At 39.1% G+C, this 18000-nt stretch overlaps 1 protein-coding gene across 1 annotated transcript in view; it reads right to left on the minus strand.

The window, feature by feature from the left end:
• The window catches only part of LOC135216596 (uncharacterized), a 987502-nt gene that overhangs the window by 202286 nt on the left and 767216 nt on the right, over nucleotides 1-18000 (minus strand). Inside the window, 4 exon segments of the mRNA XM_064251975.1 lie at nucleotides 5269-5466; nucleotides 5672-5879; nucleotides 6110-6282; nucleotides 8503-9235. Coding sequence (XP_064108045.1) covers nucleotides 5269-5466; nucleotides 5672-5879; nucleotides 6110-6282; nucleotides 8503-9235 — 1312 coding nt within the window.

Raw genomic sequence — 18000 nt, forward strand, 5'->3', positions numbered from 1 at the left:
AGGAGAGAAGGATCTCATGGCTTGGCTAGCATCAGGAACCAATGGGAGAGCAGGAGGATGGTGGTGAGCCTACTAGAACTAAGATGGCGGCGCGCGGCGTGAGTTTCAAAATTGTTATTGGGCGAATCTCGGACTTTCAGAAACCTTTCGTATCTTGAAAACTTTTCATATGTAGAGCAGTAAAATTTTTTTTTTTGTCAGCTTTCGTATCTCGAGTTTTTCGTAAGTTGAGCCTTTCGTATTTCGAGGTACCACTGTATGTAGTCATGGGTCCCAAGAAAGTTGAAATTCACAGAAAGAAGCAAATCCTCTCTTTGGAGACAAAGATGGAGATTATCAAGAAGTATGAAGCTGGTATGCGACTGAGTGTGATCGCCAAGGAATACGGCCGAAATCCATCGACAATAGGCACCATCCTTAAGCAGAAGGATCTCATCAAAGCAGCTACACCTTCCAAGGGCATCACTATTTTGTCCAGCACGAGGACCCACGTGCACGACGAGATGGAACGGCTGCTTCTTGTCTGGATAAAAGATAAAGAAATCGTTGGCGATACGATAACGGAGACGGCAATCTCCCACAAGGCCAGCGCTATTTTCAGTGATTTGATTGCCCAGGCCGAAGACGACGGAGGGGAAGGGACTTCAACGCCAACCCCAGAGTTCAAGACTTTGCATGGATGGTTCAAGAAATTTCGTAAACGGACTGGCATCCATTCGGTGGTGTGGCATGGGGAGGCTGCCTGCTCGGACACGAAAGCGGCCGAAGCCTTTAAAAAGACGTTCGACGAGATGATGACCAAGAAAGAGTACAGTTCTCAGCAAGTCTTCAACTGTGATGAGACTGGCCTTTTTTGGAAAAAAATGCCTCGTCGGACGTACATCACGCAGGAAGAGAAGAAGCTACCCGGGCATAAGCCTATGAAAGACAGGCTTACACTCGCAATTTGTTCCAACGCCAGTGGGGATTGCAAGGTGAAGCCCCTACTGGTCTATCATTCCGAGACTCCTCGAGCCTTCAAGGCCCACAAAGTGCTCAAGGAGAAGCTTCCAGTGATGTAGAGGGCTAATGCAAAAGCCTGGGTAATGAGGCTTTTGTTCACCGAGTGGGTAAATCTGTATTTCGGCCCGACAGTGAAGAAATTCTTGGAAGAGAAGCGCCTCCCCCTGAAATGTCTGCTGGTGTTGGACAATGCCCCTCCCCACCCTCCTGGCCTCGAGGAAGATATCCTAGCAGAGTATTCCTTCATCAAGATTCTTTATCTTCCGCCTAACACCACCCCTCTCCTCCAGCCCATGGACCAGCAAGTGATATCGAATTTTAAGAAGCTGTATACGAAACATCTTTTCAAGAGATGTTTCGATATCACTGATACCACAAACCTCACCTTGCGTGAATTTTGGAAGGAGCATTTCGACATCGTCATATGCATCCGACTCATTGACCAAGCTTGGCAGGAGGTTTCGAGGCGAACCTTCAATTCTTCGTGGAGGAAACTCTGGCCTGATGCCGTATCCGCCCGAGACTTCGAGGGATTCGACGTGGGCGAAGCTGGTGCTGCAGATTCAGAAACAGTTGACGATCCTGAAACTGTTTTGCAACCAGATCTTGACGAGATTGTTGCACTCGGCAAGTCCGTGGGGCTGGTCGTCGACGAGGACGACATCAACGACCTTCTCGAGGAGCACCAAGAGGAGCTTATGACGGATGACCTGAAGGAGTTGGAGGCCATGCAACATAACGTCGTTCAAGAGGAGTTCTCTACCAGCGGCGAGGAGGAGGAGGGTGACCCTATGACAACGGCAGAAATTAAGGATGTTCTAGCTGCTTTTCATTAAGTGCAATTTTTTATAGAAAAAAGACACCCCAAAAAGGCTCACACAGGTTGTATGCTTGTGCAGTTCGATGACGTTTGCTTGAGTCGTTTCAGGAACATTGTGAAAAGTAGGCAGAAGCAATCTTCCTTGGATAGTTATTTTTTAAATATGCCTTTAGCATTAGCAGGAGTAAGCAAAAAGGAAGAACCAAGTGATAAAAAACAGAAAGTTGAAAAAAAAAGAAAAAAAAAACCTACATAAAGTATAAAATAGTAAATAAAAAAAATTTAAAAATCAAAGAAAGAAATTTTTTTTTTATTAATTTTAGCTTTTTGTAAAGTTAAGAGTTACAGTTTTGTTAATGTGTTTCGTAAATTTTAGTTTAGTTTTCCTTACATTTTTTAATGTGTTTCGTAAAGTTAAGTGTACGTACGTATGTACGTATTTGCCGTTTGTCCTCCTCTGCCGCCACTTTCGGAGATAGCCTCACTCGAATGGCAAGCTTCCACATTTTACTACATACGTACAGTATTTCTTCTATACCATGTACACTAATACACTTTATTTACAGGTAATTAGCATTACGTTATTAAGTTAGGTATTGAATGGTCCAATTTGTTGTAGTATTTCATTGTTTATAGATCAATTTAGCTTTATTATGAAATTTACTGGGGTGTTTTTGGAGGGCTTGGAACGGATTAGCCATTTTACATGTAAAATGTGGTCCAAGATACGAAAACCTCATGATACGAAGGATGCCTTGGAACGGATTGATTTCGTATCTCAAGGTACCACTATATATATACTATATATATATATATCTATATATATATATATATATATATATATATATATATATATATATATATATATATATCTATATATATATATATGATATATATATATATATATTATATATATATATATATATATATATATACTATATATATATATATATATATATATATATATATATATATATATACTATATATATATATATATATATATATATATATATATATATATATATATATATATATTAGTACAAGAAAGACAAAGCGAACAATTGGAAACAATTGATCAAAAACTGATCAGGAAGAAATTGCAAAACAGACAATACAGATGAATATGCCTCACCAGCAATTAGCTCTCCAGCAAATCAGACATTGTTGGATACTGATAATGGTGATATCAATGACAGAATTAAGCATATATGTGCTATGAGCACAGAAAAAAACTGCCTTCAACCTCACATGTATTGTAGAAGGAAGTTAATCGCAATGAGAAATTTGCTAAATGGACAGATTTATATCTGGATCAGTGGGTGTAAAAGTGTAAGCTGCAAGAGAGTTTGGCTTATTTTGTGGCAAGAGAGTTTGGCTTATTTTGTGTGGGTGGCATTAAGAATATATCTGGCAGTTGTGAAAGAATGTTCTCAAAACTTAATAAAAAAACCTCTGAGATATCTACGAAAACCTCATGATACGAAGGGTGCCTTGGAACGGATTGATTTCGTATCTCAAGGTACCACTATATATATACTATATATATATATATATATATATATATATATATATATATATATATATATATATGTATATGTATGTATGATATATATATATATATATATATATATATTTATATATATATATATTATATATATATATATATATATATATATATATATATATATATATATTAGTACAAGAAAGACAAAGCGAACAATTGGAAACAATTGATCAAAAACTGATCAGGAAGAAATTGCAAAACAGACAATACAGATGAATATGCCTCACCAGCAATTAGCTCTCCAGCAAATCAGACATTGTTGGATACTGATAATGGTGATATCAATGACAGAATTAAGCATATATGTGCTATGAGCACAGAAAAAAACTGCCTTCAACCTCACATGTATTGTAGAAGGAAGTTAATCGCAATGAGAAATTTGCTAAATGGACAGATTTATATCTGGATCAGTGGGTGTAAAAGTGGAAGCTGCAAGAGAGTTTGGCTTATTTTGTGGCAAGAGAGTTTGGCTTATTTTGTGGGTGGCATTAAGAATATATCTGGCAGTTGTGAAAGAATGTTCTCAAAACTTAATAAAAAAAACCTCTGAGATATCTAGAAGCCAAGAAAGACAAGGTAGCCTGGCAATATTGTCAACTGAGAGATTTTCACTGTGGTATTTGAATACTACTGTTAAGAAAAAATTGTAAATTACAACCAAGCAATTTTAAATAAGTTTAAGAATGAGCTTTAAATCCATTGTATTTTAATCACATTTGCTGGAGTGGTAAGGGGGTTCAATATTGGATTAGTGGAAGGGAATTAGGTAGTGACTTGCCCCGTGTGCTGGCCACCCTCACTATGCCATTATTAAAAGGTACCTCAATAATAAATCAAGACTCGGATCAATATAATGATTATAATACTGAAAACTTTTGTAGTTTTGTAGCATCAGTTTCTAGTTTCTTGAGTTTACTGTCATAAGTCATGTATGATGAATCAACAAATCTACTAACATGGAATGAGATCCTACACTTTACTTGGATGCTTCTCCAGAGTTGCATTATACTTCCTTGTTTCTTTTCCATTTAAATATGTGGTATACATTTCTATTATTCAATAGAAGCTAAGTATTGCAAGGTAATTTCCTCAACATGATAAATGCTATCACATCATCACTTACCGTGATTTCATTAATATTTAAATTAAAATCCTGCTTTGGGCTTATGCTTGCTTTATGTTTTCAATACAATATCTAAAATTTTAACTTTTATCCCCAAGATAACTTAAAACTGTGAAGTTTACTTCTTGCTGAACAGCCACTTTGGTAATACTGTAACAATGTTGGAAACAGCTACCTCATATGATGAAAAATTAAATTCCTCTGAAGATCTGCTTTAGCATATCAAAAATTTCTCACAACATTATTCTTAAGTATTACAAATGTGACTTTAAATCACACAATAATTATGTTTTTATCTGAAGAAAACAAAAAGCAAACTTTGTAAGTTCTTACAAATTAAAGTAAAGACTGAAATAATTTTTTATTTTTTATAATCAAATAATGGTCTAATGGAAACAACCATTAGTTTGTAAATAATGGGAGTCAACATTTTTAGTGAGAGTAAAAGTATTGTGTATTGCAGCAACTAATTTACATTATCAGCCACTACTGCATTTTGAAGCTAATATCTCTGCACCACACATCTTTAATAAATTTACTTACAACTTATATACTACAAAGAAATGAATTAAAAATACAATGACTATGGACTAATGCAACTGATACAGCATTTCTTAACATAAGTTTTTACTGAGCTTCACTGGCACTAAGCAGCCTTTCTGCATTACCCTACTGTAGCAGCATGGTATGATTCAACATCACATTTGACAAATGAATAAATAGAAGACTAATGGTGAAACTAACTGGCGATAACTTACCGTATTTGCTCCTCTCGATTTCTTCTGCAAAAAACTTTTCTATCTTATCAGCAAAATGCTTCTTGATGCAAAACGCAACACCAATACATGCCATGACAACACCCACTGTCATGAGGCCAAGCCAAAAAGGTTCCTCAAACATTCTTTCTGATAAAGGTTTGAATGGGATCCTTCGCATGCGACGCTCACATGTCACTCCTACAAAGGGTGAACCAACATATAAGAAGAGGGTGCCTCAGCATTATATATTATTTCAGAGACTTTTGAATTCTTAGTTTAAAGTGGAAAGATTAATTTAAAATTTGCAGAAATGTGTAAAATATGACGATATAGTAGTGAGGATTATGGCAAAACTGAATAGCATAAAAATGAGTACTATAGGTGAAAAAGTAATTTCCTTTACCTTCCCACCAGGCATGACACTGGCAATGAAAAGTGTGATTGACAGGCTTACAAACACCTCGGCTTTGACATGGGTCACCATCACATGGTGATATTCGATCCATGCAGTGAGGTCCTCCATATCCTTTTTCACACACACAGACAAATCCATCAGGACCTCCTGGCTGACATCGACCCCATACACAAGGTGCCATATCACACCATGTCATCTGGAGAGAAAGCACATCATTTTTTATTTGTAACTGTAAAGGCTGAACAGGATTCAATATGCATATTGTTCTATGAGACAGTGTACATGTAACATTCCAGTACCACATGCATAAAGTATATTCTTCTGTACTTTACTAAGAAATTTTTAGGAGTTTGTTATATAATTGCTGAATTAAGGATGTAGCAGGAAAATTTATAATTAGGAAAATGTCAAATACTGTATGCTTACTTGGCAAAAGGCTCCCGTGTAGCCAGGAGTACAGAGGCAGGTGTGGTTGCCATCCTGCGTAATGCAACGTCCATTATTGAGGCAAGGTGATGGTTCACACCATGCTACACCAGTTGTTCGTATGCCCATACTTTCTAAGCCTAAGCCTATTGATCTGTTGAGCCACCCTGAATCTGTAAGAAAAAATAACGAACAAATAATAAAAAATTTCAGGAATGATACAAAATTCTGAGAAAATAATGACACGGGAATAGAAATTACACTGAAAATAAAAGGCCTATGATAAAATAACATTTACAATAATAATTAAAAGACAAATGAAAACTAATGACTAAAATTGAGGTACTTTCAAATAACCTATATTGGTCTGATGAGAATGTAAAACTTTTAAAATGTAATTGTTAAAATTGCATAAAAGATGGGGCCTTTTTAACAGAAAAATTTAGTAGTATTGTAAATTAACTAAACAATCTTGCAAACAGTCTATAAAAGTATTACCTGGCAGCTTTCTAACAAGCAAATGAAAGTGCAGCTTTCTAACAAACAAATGAAGGTAATTCATAAAAAGTACATACTATTACTGATGTATTTGATGGATTCCCAGCATTTCCTATTTCAACTGAGTTTTCCATTTTACTCTAACAAATGCAGGTTTGTAACTATTCCCATTTTCTACCAAGTGACACTTGTAAAAACAGGTCTATATAAGTACACCAAATGCCTTTGTAACATTGAATTGGAATTTACATCAATTGTTATTTGCATGATATGATTAAAAATGTTCACAAATGGCATTAGAGTGAATAATTTCTTTGCCAATTTTATAATGCATTTAACCTTATTCTTGTAGATCTTTAGGGCAAGCAAAAACTTGATGCAATGTCATGAAAAATTTTCAGTGGTTTAAAATAAAGAAAACTACCTTATTAAGTTTAAGGTAGACAGATAAAACAAATCTTTCTCTATAAAGAGACAACTCATCATACAAATCCCTCTTTCCATCTTTCTGTTCATTTTTGTTTGTCAACGTTTTTTTTTATATCAATCAGAAGTTTAATTTGTCTCCATCCGAATGTCAGTTCCTTGGGAGTTTAAGCAAGCAACATCAATAATATACTGATCTTGGAGAATAGTACATTTAATGAAAAGTTGTGTACACCTATGCAATGTACTGCATTCACATTCTTTACTTCTTCCATCATAACTGTTTAATAGGGTTGTTTTACTAATGCTAAGCTGTCAAACAATTTCATATCAAAACCTCAGCCTTATGCTATTTCTTTTTTCTAGTGTGTCAAAAATTATTATGAAAGACATAGTATTTGTTTCCTTCATCATGCAATTTTAGCAACAATTATTAGATCATTATTACATATCATGTTTAATTTTGTTATATTCAAACTTTAATCTCATCATTAACCATTCTTCCTAAATATCAAAAGTAAATTTTTCAAAATGTTATGCATATTTTCCACAAAACGATTGAGAACGCTGATCAAGGCCAAAATAGAACAAACTGTATAGATTTGAAAGTTGAGCCTGTAAGAATAAAACCCTGACTGCCAACATATACTATGGGCTGCATTTGTAAAGCAATACCATCTCAGGCTTTAACTGAACAGTGCTGAGCTATGAAGTGATGAAGTAAGATATAACATGGTATATGGTAAGTGAGTAAGGCAGTAACTCTATAGAGATTCTGAGATATATCAAATTAACTAATTATATACTGTACACCAACAAATGATGGTAGAGTTCTTTACTTCATGAACAATATGGTTCACAAACATATGGAAACAAATCTGAAATACATACACATTAGTGATGACATATAAATCATTAGATGACCATGACGATTATATTAAATAGTATAATTCTTCTAATCAAAAAGTTTTAAAGACCTGGTAAACAAACCCAACAAATTCTGTGATTATAAAAAATTACTTTGCTATTAAGGTATTGGCACCTTCCACATAGTACTTATAGCCTTCCATATGGAACTACTGCATTGTGTTCCTTGCACAGCATGTTATAAATGGTAATCACATTCTTTGCAGAGGCCTTTGGCCATGGTCACATTGCACTCTGCCTTTTATTTTTCATCTAATACTTATGGTCTTTTCCCATTTACCAATATTAGTTACCCACTGTCTTTAGGTTTACCTTACTCCAATTTTCAATTCTATGAAGACTTATGAGTCTTGAAATGACATAATATCTCATTAAGCTATTCTATAATTACAAAGTAATAATCTCTGATCTCTCAGTCTAAAACCATTAACATTTTCCAAAAATCTACTTCAACAAGCTAACAAATAATGCCTATAATAAACCAACACTAAATCCACACAGATGAAATTAAAAATCAATAAACAATCTTACATGTCACTCACCTTTATGAACTTCATATGATGCACTAAAGTAAGCCACTGACGACGCCCAGTAATTTTTGGTCGGTTGAGAGTTGGACGGCATTAAGGGAGCTGATAATGAAGATGATGATGATGATGAAGCTGAAATTGGTGATAATCTATGAGGCTCATTTTCAGACCATGAATCAAAAGGAGGAGAAATGATGGCATTAGGTGATATCTTAGAAGATGTTGGAGTACCCAATTCGGTGGTATCAGTAGTAGAAAATTCGGAGGCAGCACTGTCTGGTTTTTGGGTAGTGCCCAATTTCATTGTATCTGATGATGATGACAAGGCATCAAGGATTGAATAAGATATGAAACGCTGTGACGCAGACTTTAGTTCACCACTGAAAAAAGACTGAGGGGCTTCCAAGCCCCGAAAAGCAGAAAATGAAGGGGCATGTGAACTGGATGTGTGCATGGTGACAGAAGATAAAGCTGGAGACAATAATGATGGTGATGAAGAGGGTGACAAAGGTGGTGGTGGTGATGATGATGAGGATGATGATGCGGGCCCCTGTAGCTTATCATTTTTTACCACATTATCTTCAGATTTTAGAGATTCCCTTGGGGCAAGATGTACTTCTCTAAGAGTAAGGGAATTAAAGATGGAGCGGATGGATATCTCATGTCTGGAGCTACGATCAACAGAACATATCGTCCATACAGTACCATTCTTCCCAGCATACCAGTCTTCTACTTCAACATAATCCTGCAAATATAAGAAAATTATAAGCCTGTTTCGGATGCCAAACAAATAATTATACATATGTAATACAAAAGAATGACAAAACTTCAATAAAAAAAAAAAAAGAGTTACACATATTCCAAAATCAATACTTCACTGTAACCTACATATATAAGAATAAGTTTTAATTTTAACTCATAATTGTGGTAATAATAAACAATTCCTTCATTACCAGAAACATTATACCCAGATAAATCCAGTAAACAAAGTTGCGTATCCATCTGTAAAGTTTTAAGCAAAATATTCTAGCAACTTTGAAGAATTTAAAATATTTCTGATCAATGAAATTGCTTTATTCATAATTTCCTGCAGTAAAAAAAATCACTGTATTGGTACTTTCTGTAAACCTATTATTACACAGTTAAAATTTCTAAGCTATACCATATATGTGCTACTCATCTACCCATTCCAAATCATATTAACTCCAGAGCAGTCTTCAAGTTTCTGTGAAGCTCATTTAGAAAGGTAAAATACAAGTGCATAATCTCACCTTAAAATGTATGCAAGCTGGCTTTACTGTTTGTAGTATATACATGTAATAAGCAGTAAATAAGAATTTTATTCAAGTTAACTATTTAGTACTTAATGAACCATGACTGTGAGTGAAAAATTACACTGTTTTAAGGTAACCCAAAATATATAAAACATCATATTTCTATAAATTTAACCATACTTAATTAACCATACCAATAACTGGTTAGGAATACATTAAGAAAAAGTAAAAAAAAATTGTATTTGCTCTTTTTTTCTCAATACTCGTCAGTTAGGTGGTTGTTGCCTATCAAAAATTGATGCCAATCTTTTTAATATAATTGAAGTATGATTTTTTAAAGATCTGCTTATTTCCTGTTACATATACAATCTATATATGCATAATATATTTCTGGGATAAACCTGTGTCGCTCCGTGAAATGTTCCTTTAGCACACATTTTTAAAGTATAAATATTGCTATAAATACCAGAGAAAAAAACTATATGGTAATGCCAGAATATTCTGGCTCGCTCACCTTTATTTAAGGTGTCGGTATGGTATCTGGGGTGAGTGAAACCTCTACCAGAGGTCTTCTGCCATTTAGTCTCTTCCTTTGTCAATTTCCCTTTCAAACTAGGCGCCATACCAGCGCCATCTACCGCCCACTACCGCTACTACTAGCGCCTCGATAGCCATTCCTTTAAATAGCACTGTCGTGTACACCTGTGTCATTGACTGTAACGACATTATTTTGGAATAAAATGAGATGCTATAAACGCCAGGAATCTTCTATATCTAAGTTGAGTACTGCAATTATCAATTTATGTTTGTAAAGGTAGCGAAATTAATCATAAGTATGTTTTAGTTGTATGTTACATAAACGGAGCCTAGCTTGCACCGCTCCCGAGTCAGCCATTACATACATCGCTACCCGTATCTTTATGACGACTTCCAATTGGTCACCTATACTAATTATAGTCGTGTTGTTATTGATTTTGCACTCACTCAAGATTTAGTAAAATTTTTAGATATCCTGACGTTTTATAATAGATATCCTGGCGCGAGGATGTTTCGGACCTACTTTCACAAACCAGGGAGATTCCTCCTTGGTTTGGGAAGTAGGTCAGATGGGTATTCCTTCCATCTGGAGAGGCTTCTCCCCTTCGATTTGTCGGATCGGGAATTCAGCCTATCTCCCCCCCCTTCCCCTCTTTTCCTTGGTCTGCTCAAGGAGGATACCTCCTTCACCTTACCAGGGAATCCCTGAGGGAGAGGTGTAAGGCCCTTAGGGACCTTATTCTGTTCCATGAGCCTCCCTGGCCTTCCTCGCCAGATCGTGATTGAAAATCACGTCTCAGGAAGGTTAGGCTAACCCTGTCCTGACCAGATTGTTCTGATCGAGAGAAGGTTAAGCTAGCTGCTCTTTAAACAGAATTATGTACTTATCCTCTTTATCCTTATCCCCTCTCGCGCCAGGGCTATCATATAGCGTTTATTATCACTTAATTATTGTATTATTGGATCCACTTCTGACCGCGAGGTGTTCCACCTGGCCGGTCGTAGTGTCCAATTGATCGTGTGTGAGCCACCCTCTAGACGCCCTCCCTCCCCCCTTTTACCTTGACAGGATGACATAACTCACTAGCGCTACTTCAGGTAGCCATCCGAGTTCTATCCCCTCTTGTAGAGGGGGTGAGGGAGAGTGATTATAGTCGGAAGGGGTACTCCTCGCCTTACGTAGTAGGAGTAGTACGATGGTACCTACCCAGAGCCCGGGTAATTTCCCGGCTCGTTAGGATGGTATTAGCCACTTACTCTCTTCTCGCCTTTCCTATCTCCAGTTCCCTTCGTTCTCTATCTGCCCGCCTCGGCGGATCCGGGATCCAGCGGACATCATTAGTTATGCATATAACAAACACGATTCCTTTACGATCAGATTCAGGCCTAGGTTTTACCTATTCCCCTGTTTCGATCCCTAAGCTGGACCTGGGGGATAGAGAGATAGCATGGAAAGAGAACTGGGAACAGAAGGGGAATTTTGCCTTTCCTATCCTCAGTCCTCCATACATTATCTATCCTTCCACCTCGGCGGGCCTGGGATACAGCGGAGATCGTTCAGTTATGCATATAACAACACGATCTCCCTTACGATCGGATTCAGGCCTAGGTTTTACCTATTCCCCTGTTTCGATTCCTTAGCTAGACCCGGGAGATAGAAAGATAGTGTTGAAAGAGAACTGGGACAGGAAGGAGCATAGATTCTGTGCTCCGGTTCAAAATTCATTTAGTCATTTTATTTTAATTGTTTTAAAATATGGTTTATGTTTTCGATCGTTGTACTGCGCCGGGTAGACGACCCCGGCAGGTAACCTAGAATCGAGGCATTTGTTTATCCTTACCTAGCCTTTCTCCCCCGCTTTCATTTTACCTTGGCACCCCACCCCGGTGGCGGTGGCCAGGAGCTAGCAGAAGCATTCTTAGTTACTAAGAAAACCTCTCCAATGCCGACGGATTCGGACCAAGTCTAACTTTCCCCGGTTTCGTTACTATTAAGCTTAATATATAATATATATATATATATATATTATTACAAGACTTTGAGGTGAATGAATAGCGGGGTTGGAGCTGGCGGGAGAGGATAATATGAATACCTTACATAATGCATGCCGCCGCAATTTATTACGGCGATGACAATACAGAATGCAGGTCCCGCCGGAGTGATCTCCAGCGGACCTACATGTAGTGATACTCTGGTATTGATTCTAATATTACACACTCCGCCAGATGCATATCTGGCGAGTCCATACAAAGGTACTTATGTATCATTTTGTAATTACAGATGGTACGCTGTCAGAAGACAACCTTCACTGCCACCCTGTAGCAGCAAGTCAGACAGGAAGTTTGCCGCACTCCCACAGGCTGTGTGGTCCAATGAACGACTTGTCGGTCTGGCAACCAGTTGTGAGTGAAGTCTGTTACAATCTGCTTTTGGGACTTCACTACCGAGACGGTAAGTACCAATTCATTGAATGATTAGTTCACTGAATGAGATATTGTAAATAATTGGAGAGATATTGAGATAATTATCAATGTTTAGAATATACTTTTAAAAAGAGGAAACTTTTTAAAAGTAACTATCTCTTTCAGAAGTTCCCTTATCTACCCAAATGCGGAAGCCTCGGCAACGGTACCAGTAGATTTAGCAGCCCCGATCATTGCCAAGATCCACGAAGATTAACAGGCCGTGCTGGCAGAGGACCTAGTGGGTTAGAATAAGAAGTCGTTGGAGAGGTCGCAGCAATCAACCTGGACCATGAACTAATGATGAAGGTAGGCTATATGAAGCATTTGGTAAACGGGCAAAAAGACTACCTTTTAGACTGTCTCATTCTTCTTCTTCATTTTAGAGTTTACCAAGAGACCTATGACTTCGAGGGATAAGCCGGGGTCGGTAATCCCTAAGGTAAGCTGAAATAGTCACTCATAGGTCTATTACAAGTCCTTTACTAAACATTACAAACTGAAGGCTATTTGGGAAAGTTGTTCTAATTCGTCATCAGCCACCAAACTGGTGACGAACACGACAAGATCTGCCACACACAGGCAGGCATCGAAGACAAAGGTATCTAAACCCAGATCCTAGGATCCAGGGTTTAACCCAACATGTTTTCCAGCTTGCTGAGACAGGAAATGGGATAACCAGACTCAGCCCAATTCTAAATAACATGACAACTCAGTTGTTCTCGAACATGTAAACATCAGGTCAGCCTATTCAGTCGTTAGTAGAAGGACTGAAGATCTAGGAGACCTCGAAGTAAGGAGACCCCCAACCCAGAAAGCCACAACTACTCCGGGCAGTACCAGACACATCCAATTGTGTCCCTTCAAATCAATAATCCTTGGTGGCTACCAGCGCATGCCCTCTTCTCAGAGGGCATGCTGACGATTGAGGACGGGGAAGGGAACCTGGCCAACAGAGGACTTCGAGTTCCTTTCACCGGGTCTCCAATTCCCTTATTTAGGCTATGCACGTCAGACTGAGAACGCACTGATCTGTGAAGACAAAACGCCTAAGGAAATTGTCATCTTCCCAGAGACCAAGCTCAATCAGCCTGGATTTAAACCCTGGCAGATTGGGAATGCACAAATACCAAACTGATACGCCACAATAATCCCTTCACAATTTTTGTGGTGCTAGACGACACGTCCATTCCATGTACCTCTAAAGTAGTAGAGATTACACTTCAGGCAACAGCAATGGACAAATCTATACATTATATCAGAGATACGGATTTACCATCCGTGGTCTCTCTGGGAGGAATGGAGTGCGGGGTAGAAGCCCCGGCGACTTTCTTCGTAGGCATATTGAACTAAAATTGTGCTATGACGCTCTTCAGCGAGCTTTTACCCAGACTCCCAGAAGCACTGGCAAAGGCAAAGTTGAAGCCAGAAGTCGCTTAACTAGGTCTATCAATTCTGCCACTATAGCGGAAATGACAACCTCGGTCTATACGGACGAACCACGTTTCAAGATCTGGACAAGTCCTTGCTTCACACCTTACGGTGCAATGTATATGACCTTGCAATAGCCAGGAAGAACTGCAGAAAGCACGTCTTGGCCGATGCGTCTATTCACCATGAACCTAATAGACTCATCAAAGCTTAGGTCTGGGGAGCAAACTTGTTCCATGAGACTGTAATGAACAGAATCCCGGGCGAAGCAGCTAAGGTCAACCAGAGCTTGCGAGTTCGCTGGGGCTTGATCCCCAAGAGGAGATATGAATCCTCGGGAACACAGCCCACGGGCATGAAGGGAGCAAAGGGGTTCTAGTCTTCCTAGACAACGTAACCTCAAACATTGATACAAGCTGTTCCAGTAGGCCAGCTAGGTTAACCATCCACCTCAAATGGTCAGCCACAACAGTCCGTGCTGCTGTAGAAACAGCCCTCTCAGCAGCACCAAAGCTCGGCTTCTTTACCTCTTCCCCGGCCATAAGGCCTCCGATAAGAACCAGGTGTATGTCACGAATACAACGGGTTCACAAGAGGTAGCCGAGCCAGAGCAACTTTCCGTAGAGCTGGCCGAAGAACTTCCGGCAAGGAACAGACTTCACAAGAAGCCGGTGCAACCGACTTTTGACGAACCAGTGAGATTCCTCAGGTAGGAGGAAAGCGGTGCTTATTCAAGAACCACTAGGAATCAGCACTTGGTCGAACAGCATAGTATCAAGAGGTCGGTGTGGAGTAGGGAGAAGGGCCCTCCTCCATCAACCGAAATTTATCAACACCCAAATGCCGGATGAGATAAAGGACACCTAAGACTTTCTGTAGAAGAAAGTAATTACAGGTGCAAATATTTAGAATTTCAGGGATGCTTCTCCAGTGATTCCTTGAAGAATCAATCGAACAAAGGGTAATATTAGACTTGTCTCATTGAAACTCATATATTCAATACGACAAGTTCCATATGCTAACTGTTTTCGCAGGTACGGACCTTAATTACCTCCCCGTGGGGCCGTCACAATACCTATAATCTTATAGATACTTACTATTCTGTTCCGGTAGCAAGTCACTTCCGCCTTTTCCTAGGCTTTCGCCTTTTTCTAGGCTTCAGACTAGGCAACAGGCTTACGCCTTCAAGTAAGGCTATTTGGGCTTATCAGAGCGCCCAGAATATTTACAAGATAGCGGAAACAGTAGTGCAATAACTGAGAACCCAAGGGATGAGCCACTAGGCTCATCCCTTGGGTTCTCAGTTATTGCACTACTGTTTCCGCTATCTCCCAGACGACTGGCTCATCTGAACTATAAACGTCAAGGAATGTCTCAAGGCAACCATAAGTGATAATTTCTGGAATTCCTAGGATTCCAAATCACAAGGAATCCCTACACACTCCGACACCCCGGTTTCAGTGTTTAGTAAACAATGGGACCTCAAATCACACAACTTTCGATCCCACCAGGGAAAAAAGAAAGGAAATAGCAAGGCTGCGAGACAGTTCCTCAAGGCAGACAAGCATCCCGGAGGAACCAGAAAGAGTTCTAGGTTCACTCCAATTCGCGCCAGTAACAGGGACTCTACTAAAGGCCAACGGAAGACTATATTCCGGGTTTGGCGGGGTAGAGCGACAGGGAATTGCGAGACAGAGTTCCCACATCCCGCACAATTTACAGAGACTCCGTCCATGGACAGAAGTCAAGAATCTGACAAAATCATCACCGGTATGGTTCCGTCTGCCAAGTTTAGTGGTCCATATGGATGCTTCACTAAGCGTTTTGGAAGACTACCCCAAATATGGAAACGCTCAGGACACTTGGTTTCTAATGCCCTGCTAACTTCATAAGTGTTTGGAAGCCATGACAGTATTCTATTCTTAGTAACTCTCCTTAGAGAGTAGCTTTCAGCCAAGCCACATAATCGGGTCATGATAACAATCTTTTCATTGACAACAAGAAACAGTGGCATCTGTCAGCAACTCACTTGGCAGGAACAAGAACCTCGTGGCAGATGCACTGTCAAGGACAACTCCGCTACAGTCGGAATAGTCCTTAGACAACAGGTCATTTAGATGGATCAGCCAACAGAATCCAGATCTCCTAGTAGAATTATTGCCACAGAATCCAGCCACAAATTACAATATTTCATGTGCCCTCAATCTGGACCCCATGGCCCAGGCCACGGATACCAGATAGGTTGGAACATCTGGCAGAGGATTCAATTTTTCCCTCCAATAAATCTACTAAGGCAAGTTCTAGGCTAACTCCCATCCTTCTAAGGACGGATTGGGCTGCTAACCCCAATGGACTCAAGAGCAATTGTGACCCGTAACTAGGGGAATTGGGACTTCGCCTCAGACGGACCCCCAACCCCAGACTGGCACGATTAGTATAACACTGCAGACGCTTCCTCAAGGATTCGGAGGGTCCTAACTTTATGGAATTCATGAATTTCGGCACAAGGAGATCCCAATATGGATCCTACTAACACCTTGTTCTTAGAATCAGACAACGGAAGTCTACTGGGAGGTAGACAACCATGCGGAAACATTTCAGCAATTGTCATGAGATTTGACAGTCCTGACTAATCTCTCCCCTAGTTCCTACGACTCCCTTTTCTAAACAGTACGATTCTACAGTAACAAGCTAGCCTTTTTCCTGAAAAGACCCAATAGTTATGACGATGAATATGAACCTGGCTGTTACGTTCCTTAGGACCCTGTTTAGAAAGAGCCTACCAACTAGAGTTATTACCACGACCAAATCTGCTTCAAGGAGCTTCTCCAGTTTGGTTCCACATTAACAGATTCATAATTTCATCGATTCCAAGAACTTGTGACTAGAACAAAATCATAATGATTTTCTTCCATCCAGAGAAGTTCTAGTATCTCCAGATCGAATTCTTGGCTAAAAATGAGGATCCTCAGAGTAGGTGGGGCCCCAAGAAGATTGCCCCAGTTCCACAGGATCTATCCCTATGTCCAGTCAGAACTTGAGATAAATTTTAGACAGAACTTCGAATAAAACTTCAGGTCCTTTATTCATTCGAGCGATGGTGGAACAGTCTCATTTAAGTGATTAAAATAACAATTCTATAATTTTAGATAGGCTAACCGGAATCAATTCCACATGTACATGATGTCCCAGCAGTAGCTCCCTTAACCTGTTAAGCGTCACCCACGTAATAATACGTTTACCGCGATCTACTCGGTAGCGCCTTCAACGGGATATTACGTTCAAGACTTTAACTGTGCTTGTCAAGCCGTCAGCCCCGTAATAATACGTTTACTCGTATAAAAAGTGTAGGAACATCATTTGGTAACACTCTCAGCACACGGGAAACTTATTTCCAGCCTGGCAACTCTTTCCTGGTGGTCGCTTATGCTAGAAAACTGCCTGTCCCTGCTGGTTTTCTTTCAATACGCTTCGGGCGTTTACCGAGACAAATAGGATTTCACATTTCACAATGAATGTCCCAAAGAGGAGGCGTATTTCTTCAGGTGAGATCAATCAAATACTAGATGAGGAGTCTGATATTGATAACCTATTTGATGATGAGAGCTCTAGTTCTGAATCCTCCAGTGATGAGGATACAAACTTTTCTTCCAATAGCGGGAGTGAAGAAGACTTTTCTTTGCCGAGTGACTGGATCCCTTTACTTTTGTTGCTGATCCCAGCGTGAAATTTACAGTTGAGGATAAAGAGAATTCATTAGAATATTTTGAGAAATATTTTGATGATGAAATCATTGATTACCTCG

Source organism: Macrobrachium nipponense, chromosome 6, assembly GCF_015104395.2.
Source record: "Macrobrachium nipponense isolate FS-2020 chromosome 6, ASM1510439v2, whole genome shotgun sequence".
NCBI lineage: Eukaryota > Metazoa > Arthropoda > Malacostraca > Decapoda > Palaemonidae > Macrobrachium > Macrobrachium nipponense.